This window comes from Eriocheir sinensis, unplaced genomic scaffold (genome assembly GCF_024679095.1).
Source record: "Eriocheir sinensis breed Jianghai 21 unplaced genomic scaffold, ASM2467909v1 Scaffold602, whole genome shotgun sequence".
Lineage (NCBI taxonomy): Eukaryota > Metazoa > Arthropoda > Malacostraca > Decapoda > Varunidae > Eriocheir > Eriocheir sinensis.
The window spans coordinates 17501-25000 of NW_026111946.1; the positions used below are offsets into that span (position 1 = coordinate 17501).

The following is a 7500-nucleotide window of genomic DNA, read 5'->3' on the forward strand; positions in this document are numbered from 1 at the left end:
GCCGGAATATCTTTTAGTTGGAATATCTTATTATCTTAAGAGCGTGGGGGAGTAGGCTAGTGATAAGTTTTTGAAAGACATGGAAAATCATACTCTACATTAGTTTTGTATAATCTACTTAGGCTTGACATTGCTATTTAATATATGAGGGTATTTAATCTCTATATACAAAGGGGGGGTGGGGGAAGGGACTCATTCACCCAACACTCCCTCTGTCCTGTTGATCGTGACAGCATAAAGGGGAAAACTGCGTCACTATCTTTGTTATCATTGTTATTATTACTATTATTATCTTTAAACTGTGTAATGGGACGTGCCGGAATATCTTATTATCTTAAGAGCGTGGGGGAGTAGGCTGGTACATACTTAAGTTTTCCATAGTCTGCTTAGCCTTGCCATTGTTTAATTAATATATGAGGGATTTTTTTGTCTATATGCAAGGGGGCGAGGAGATAGGACCCATTCACATTAACTATTTCCACCCCTCCCCCCGAAATTGACCTCTCTACTTTTGTCTGTGATGGGAGCGGTGGGTAGAGGGCTTTTTTTCCCCTATTAGTTGCCCTTGAGCTGTCTCCTTTCTTGTAAAAAAAAAAAGGCCTAAAACGAGATGAGACTGGTTCTAATGAGTGATAGTTTTCAGGTTCATGGTACAGTGGAAGGGTCAGACTACCACCAGGGTCATTGAGCTACCCCTGGAAATGACCGAGCGTCCTACGAAAACCATATGTGTGACTGGGAGCAGAAAAGCGTAAGAATATGACCACGGGGACCATTGGCGTGGGACAGTGGCGCCCCCTACACGGAGGTCGCTTTGAAAATCTCCCGCCATCAGAAGAAAACGAAGTAAATTTTCAAGGTAAACTAAAGTATTGGAAGGAATATATGGAGGCACTATTGAGCTTTGAAATTTTCTCGTTTTTTTCTTCGTTTTGACTAAATTGCAAAAGAGTGAAGTTAAGAATGAGTATAAATATAGCCTAAAAGATTAATAATGATAATAATGATAATAATAATAATAATAATAATAATAATAATAATAATAATAATAATAATAATAGATTTTTTTATATAAGTTTACATTCTTTTGATTTTAAAGCTTTATATGTTAAATTTTACTTGTGTTTTTTTATTATTATTTTAAGTTTACTGTTTCATACAATTGTTATTTTTTGCATTACTCTGTGTCTCCAATCACATTTTCTGCCAATAATTAATTTATTTTTTGTATATACTTTACTTCTCTAATTATTATTAACTCCAAATCACTTTTTTTTTCTGCAATTCCTGTTTTGTATAATTGCTTTCATATCTCTAATTAGTGTTGTTCCCCAATTATAATTTTTTGCTAGTTTTATACGAATTTTCATTTTCTAATTTTTATTATACAGCAAACTTCTTTTTTTTACTTCATTTTCAAATTTTTAATATTTAGCAAACTTCTTTTTTTGCTTCATTTTCAAAAGTTTAATATTTAGCAAACTATTTTTTACTTCATTTTCAAATTTTTAATATTTAGCAAACTTCTTTTTTTACTTCATTTTCAAATTTTTAATATTTAGCAAACTTCTTTTTTAACTTCATTTTCAATTTTTTTTTAATATTTAGCAAACTTTTTTTTAATTCATTTTCAAATTCACAATCTTTCCTTGCTTGCATATATATTTTTCCCTCATTCAAAACTTTCCATATAGGCCTAACTAAATTTTGAAAGCAGTTCCCCTTAATCATTATCATTATTATTATTATTATTATTATTATTATTATTATTATTATTATTATCATTATTTTATTATTTGTGTATTATTGCATCTATTATCGCATTATCAGCTGACCACCACCGCCACCACCACCGCCACCGCCACCGCCGCCGCCGCCGCCGCCGCCACCGCCACCACCGCCGCCCCCCTACCCCCCCCCTCCTAGGCCTCCCCCTCACTCCTATCTTCTTTTTTCACCTTCCTTGTTCTATCTCTCTCTCTCTCTCTCTCTATTTATCTTCTTTCTTCTCCTCTTCCTCTTCCTCTAAGTCTATTGTTTCGTAGTCATCATCCGTCCCTCCCTCCTCTTCACTATCATCATCATCATCATCGTCATCATCACTTGTATCATCATCATCGTCATCACTTGAATCATCGTCATCACTCGTCTCATCGTCATCACTCGTCTCATCGTCATCACTCGTCCCCTCATCATCATCACTCGTCCCCTCATCACCAGTCTCCTCATCGTCATCATCTGTTGTTTCCTCCTCCTCCTCCCAGCCTTTGTCCTCCTCCCCCCCCGGCCCCCCGCCCCCCTCCCCCGCCCCCCCCAGCCACTCCTCGGCGTCCGACAGGTCACTCCAGTCGCTCTCCCCCGAGGTGTCCGCCCCCCCGCCCACGCCGGCCGGGGGTGACGGAGGCCCGGGGGGAGGGGAGGCTGGGGGTAAGGTGGGGGATGAGGTGGGGGGAGGGGGGAAGGTATGTGAGGGTGTGTGGGGGTGGGGGGTAGGCTGGGAGGGGTGGGGGGCTGGGGGGGCTTTGCGCCGGCTCGTCGCCGCGGCCCTCCAGGGCTGCTGCCCCCCCTCCCCCGCCCCCGCACCCCCCCGCCCCTGGCGCGCCCCCTCCAGGAAGCTGTGCATGATGGCGGCGTGTGCGGCGGTGACCCCCGAGGACTGCGGCGCCCCGAGGCCCCCCACGGCCAGCAGGTGGGGGGCGCCGGTGGGGGGCGGGGGCGCGTTGAGGGCCGCGGCGCCGCGCCCCCCCGGCGGCACCTCCGTCACCACGATGACGGGCACGGGGCGACCGGGCGGGCTGCGGCGGCGGCGGTGGCGGTGGTTGTGGCGACTACGGTCTGCTGTGGCGGCAGGCTCCTGCTGCTGCTGCTGCTGCTGCTGTGGGGGGGTGGGGGAGGCACACCTACCTGCCTGCCCCGCCCCGCCGCGTGGCTGCCCCGACGCGCCGCCCTGCTGCCCCCAGCCCACTTGGGTCCCCTCGAGGCCACCAACTGCTTGACGGGCGGCGAGGACCGGCGGCGGCGGCGGCTGGCGGCGGGCGGCGGCGCTGCGGCCCGCCGCCACCAGGCTCGAGAAGTCTTGACACGTGTAGGAGCGGTACACCGACAGGCCCCCCGCCCCCCACTGCCCCGACCTTGGCCCCTCCCACCCCAGACTGCCACGACGGACCCGCCCCGGCCCCGCCTCGTCCTCGGGGCTCGTCGAGGAGTCGTCATCATCTTCGTCGTCCGTCAGGCCGAGGTCCCGCAGCAGCGTCTCGGTGAAGGCCTCGTCCACGCACGCCTCCGCCTCCGCCACCAGCCGCTCCCAGGAGTCCGCCAGCCCGCCGCCGCCGCCGCCGCCGCCGCCGCCATGGCCGTCAGCCTTCGCGCCGTCGAAGAACATGGCCACTGCGCGGCGCTTCTTCTCCAGCGTGTCCGGCGACATGGCGGTGCTGCCGCTGCCCGCGGTGGCGGCGGGGCGGCGCGGGGTCTCGCGGCCCCACGGCAGCAGACTGGACGACGAAGACAGCGTGGACGACTGCGAGGACGCGGCGGCGGCGTCGGCGGCGGGGTAGAAAGCGAGGCTGTGCGGCCGCCGCTGCTGCTGCTGCGCCGCCACCAGGTCGGCGGGCAGCCTGAGGCTGGCCTGCACGGCGCCGCCCCCCCCACTGTGCCCCAGCTGGCCGGGGGGATCGCCGTGCCCCTCGCCCGTGCTGCGCCGCCTCAGGGGACGCGACAGCTCCGGCGCGGCCTCCGGAGCGGCCAGGCCCTCGAACATGGCCACGCCCTGCCGCGTTGCCCCCGAGGCGGTGCGACGCAGCGGCGCCCCGCGAGGCTCCGGGGGGGCCTGGGGCTGCAGCCTGTCCTCGGCGAAGGCCGCGATGCCCTTCCGGACCACGGCCGAGGCTGAGCGGCGCAGGCCGGGGCTGGGGCCACCGACCTGCTGCTGCTGCAGGTCAGCCTGCCGGAGCGCGGTCATCGTGCGCGTCACCGCTGCCCCTGAGGCGCTCCGCCGCAGGCCCCGGGGGGCAGACGCCTGGTGGTCGTCGCCCGGCGGGGCCTCCAGCTTGGTCACCTCTCGCCGCACCCTGGCGGGCAGCGCCGCCTCCCCCTCCTTCCACGGCACGGGGCTCGCCTCGCTGCCGGGGGTCGCCGCGCCCTCGCCCCCCGCCACCGCGGCCTCCCACTTCTCCACCGCCACCTTGCTGAGGCGCTTCACCCGCGGGCTCTCCTCCTCGTCCCGCCCCTCGCCCCCCGCCCCGCCGCCCCCCGCCCCCCCGTCCCACTGGTGCTCCGCCTCCCTGCTGAGTCGCTTCACCCGCTCCCCCACCAATGCGCCGCCCCCCACCCCCCCGCCCTTCCGCTCCCGCAGCCGCACCGACCCCGCGTCGTCCTCTCCCCCGCCGCCGCCCGCCGCCGCGCCCTCCCACTTCTTGGTGTCTACGCGCGCCACACGCGGCCCCGCCACGCGCCCGACAGTGGCTGGGCTTACGACTTCAGATGCGGCGGCCTTGTTAGGCTTGGCGGCGGCGGCGGCGGTGTTGGCTTTGTTTAGTTTTCCAGGCTTGGCGGGTTTATCAGGCTTGGCGGGCTTGGCGGGCTTGACGGCGGCGGCGGCGGCGTTGTTCAGTTTGCCGGGCTTGACGGGCTTGACGGGCTTGACGGGCGTGTCGGCGGCTGCCTCCCACTGCGTGAGTTGCAGCTTGCCGACGCGGCGCCCCGCCGCCGCCCCGTCGCCCGCCGCCGCCTCCTCCTTCACCGTCACCTTCACCTTCACTTTCCTGGCGGCGGGCGCGGCGGCGGACGTGGCGGGGGGCGTGGCGGGGGGCGTGGCGGGGGGCGTGGCGGGGGGCTCCTCGGGCCCGTCCAGCAGCCGCGCCTTGCTCCTCTTCACGTATTGGCCCGACACTTCCTGCGCCACGCCGGCGCGCCACGGCTTGCTGGACACCGCGGGCGCCGCGCCGCCCCCCGCCTGCTGTACCGCGGACTCCCACACGCTGGCCACCTTACCTGCCGACCCTGCCGACCCTGCCGACCCTACCGACCCTTCATGCTGCTGCTGCTGCTCCACATGCTCCTGGATGCACTCCAAGGGCGGGGACGCACCTGCTGAGCCCAGGCGAGGGCGCCCCGCGGGGATGCCGGGTCCCTGAGACACTGAGTCCGGCACGCTGTTCCATCGGGCCACGCCGCGCTGCCCCGGGAAGACGGCGGCGGAGGGCGGCGCGGCGGGGCGCGTGCTGGTGTCCGGGACGCTGCCCCAGCGGGACACCTGCTGCTGCTGCTGCTCCCTCAGCTGCTGCTGCCGCGCCGCCGTGGTGGGCAGCGGCGGCACCACGTACTCGCCGGCCTTCACGCGCACCACGCCTCCAGGGGCACAGCCCACCCTGCCGGGCACAGGCGCGGCGCCCCCCGCCCTGTCCGCGCCAAGGTTCTTGAGTGACTGAGAAACAGTGGTGAGGGCGGCCTGCTGCAAGCCGAGGAGCGGCGGGGCGCGGGTGGGCGGGGCGTCCTGCAGGGCAGAGACGGAGCTGCTCTTGGCCCGCACGGCGCCGCGAGTAGCGGGGGAGAAGCCGCCCCCCAAGGCGGGCCGAGGCGGCGAGGGGGCGGCGGCCCCGGCCAGGCAGGTGACGGAGGAACTCTTTGGCTTGTCGGCCTCGGAGAGGGAGGCGGAGCGCGCCGCCCAGGCCGCGCGGCGCGCCGCCCCGGGCTGCGGGGACTCGGGCAGCGAGGACAGACTGCCGCTGCTCCCCGCCGCGGCCACGCCCACGCCGGGCTGGTCCAGCGAGAAGTTCTTGGTGATGGCCAGCACGTGGCTCTTGGGCGGGGCCGCGGCCACGGACTCCGGCAGCGCCGGCACGGAGCCGCTCTTGGCGCGGTCCATGGCGGGCGGCGCCGCGGGGGCCTGGGGGCGGCGCGCGGCCGCCGGCGGCGGTGGCGGCGGCGCGCCGAACACCTCGTCGTCGTTGGCGTCCGGTTCGGCGTCCTGGTCGCACTCGAGGTCGGGGGGCAGCGAGCCCTGGCTGCCGCCGGCGGGCCCCGCGCCGGTCAAGCTGCGGCGCCGCAAGTCCTCCCGTGACTGCCGCATGGCCAGCGCCGCCGCCAGGGTGCCTGCCGCCTCCTCCACGCTGGCCTGGCGCTGCACGGGGCGGGGCGGGGTAGGGCCGGGGACCGCGGCGTCCTCCACGCTGGGCTGAAGCTGCACGGGGCGGGGCGGGGCAGGGCCGGGGACCGCGGCGTCCTCCACGCTGGGCTGGAGCTGCACGGGGCGGGGCGGGGCAGGGCCGGGGACCGCGGCGTCCTCCATGCTGGGCTGAAGCTGCACGGGGCGGGGCGGGGCGGGGCTCGGGGCCGCCGCCAGCACAGTCTGCTGCTTCAGCTGCTCCTGCTGCTGGCGGATCATCTCCTGCTGCAGCCGGATCTGCTCCTGCTGCTTCAGGATCTGTTGCTGCAGCTCCTCCTGCTGGCGCCGCAGCTCCTCCTGCTGACGCTGTAACTCCTGCTGGCGCTGCAGATCCTGCTGCCACAGGAGCTCCTGCTGCCGCTGGAGTTCCTGCTGTCTCTGTGCCTCCTCCTGACGCTGATACTCCTGCTGCCTCTGTAGTTCCTGTTGCCTCTGCTGTTCCTGCTGCCTCTGGAGCTCCTGCTGCCGCTCCGCCTCCCGATGTCTTTGCAGCAGCTGCTGTCTTTGTAGTTCCTGCTGGCGCTCCGCCTCCTGCTGCCTCAGCAGCTCCTGATGGCGCTGCTCCTCTTCCCGCCTCCGTGCCTCCTCTTGCTGCTGCCTCAGGGCCTCCTGCTGCTGCTCCTGCTGTTGTCTCAGCAGCTTCTTCTTCGCCGCCTCCTGCCTCTTTGCGTCCTTCTGCCTCTTGGCCTCTTCTTGCCGCCTCGTCTCCTCCTGCCGCCTCTGCTCTTCTTGCCTCCGCGTCTCTTCCTGCCTCCTCACTTCCTCCTGCCTCCTCAGCAGCTCGTCCTGCCGCGCGGCCTGCTGCTGGTGCTGCTGCTGCGGGCCCTCGTCGTGCTGCTTCACCGCCTGCTGGTGCCTGGCGTGCTGGTAGAGGCCGGCCCAGACCGGGCGCCGTTGCTCGGCGTCCTGGGGGGGCGGGGGCTGCGGCAGCTCGGCGCCCCCCACTGTGTGGTGGCGGCGCAGGATGGGGCGAGGCAGGGGCGGCGGGGGAGGCTCCCCCACCCCGGCGGCGGCCCATGGGGGAGTGGGGGCGCGGCGCTGACGGCCCTCCGTGGCGGCGACCCAGGGCAGGGGCGGGGCGCTGCGGGGCGCCTCGCCCCCGACGCTGAGCTGCTTGGTGAGCGCCGCCTTGGTCACCGCCATCTTCACCAGCATCTGCGGCGTGAACGGCTGCCCGGCGCCGCCCTCAGCCTGCCGCGGGGCCTCCTCCCTCTCCAGAGCCTGCGGGGCCTCGGGGCGGGGCTGGGGCTGGCCGGGGCCCAGTATGTCGGCACTCTTGGTGCGGCTGAGGACGGCGGGCGGCTCCGGGGGGGGGAGGGGCGGCGGGGCCTGGCTGG

At 63.7% G+C, this 7500-nt stretch overlaps 1 protein-coding gene across 1 annotated transcript in view; it reads right to left on the bottom strand.

Moving 5' to 3' along the window:
* Window positions 1–7500, bottom strand: part of LOC126993334 (smoothelin-like) — a gene marked incomplete at its 3' end in the record, with an annotated part of 21124 nt that overhangs the window by 12231 nt on the left and 1393 nt on the right. The window contains 1 exon segment of the mRNA XM_050852279.1: window positions 5086–7500. This exon segment is cut by the window's right edge and continues 1393 nt beyond it. Within this exon segment, the coding sequence (XP_050708236.1) occupies window positions 5086–7500 (2415 nt within the window).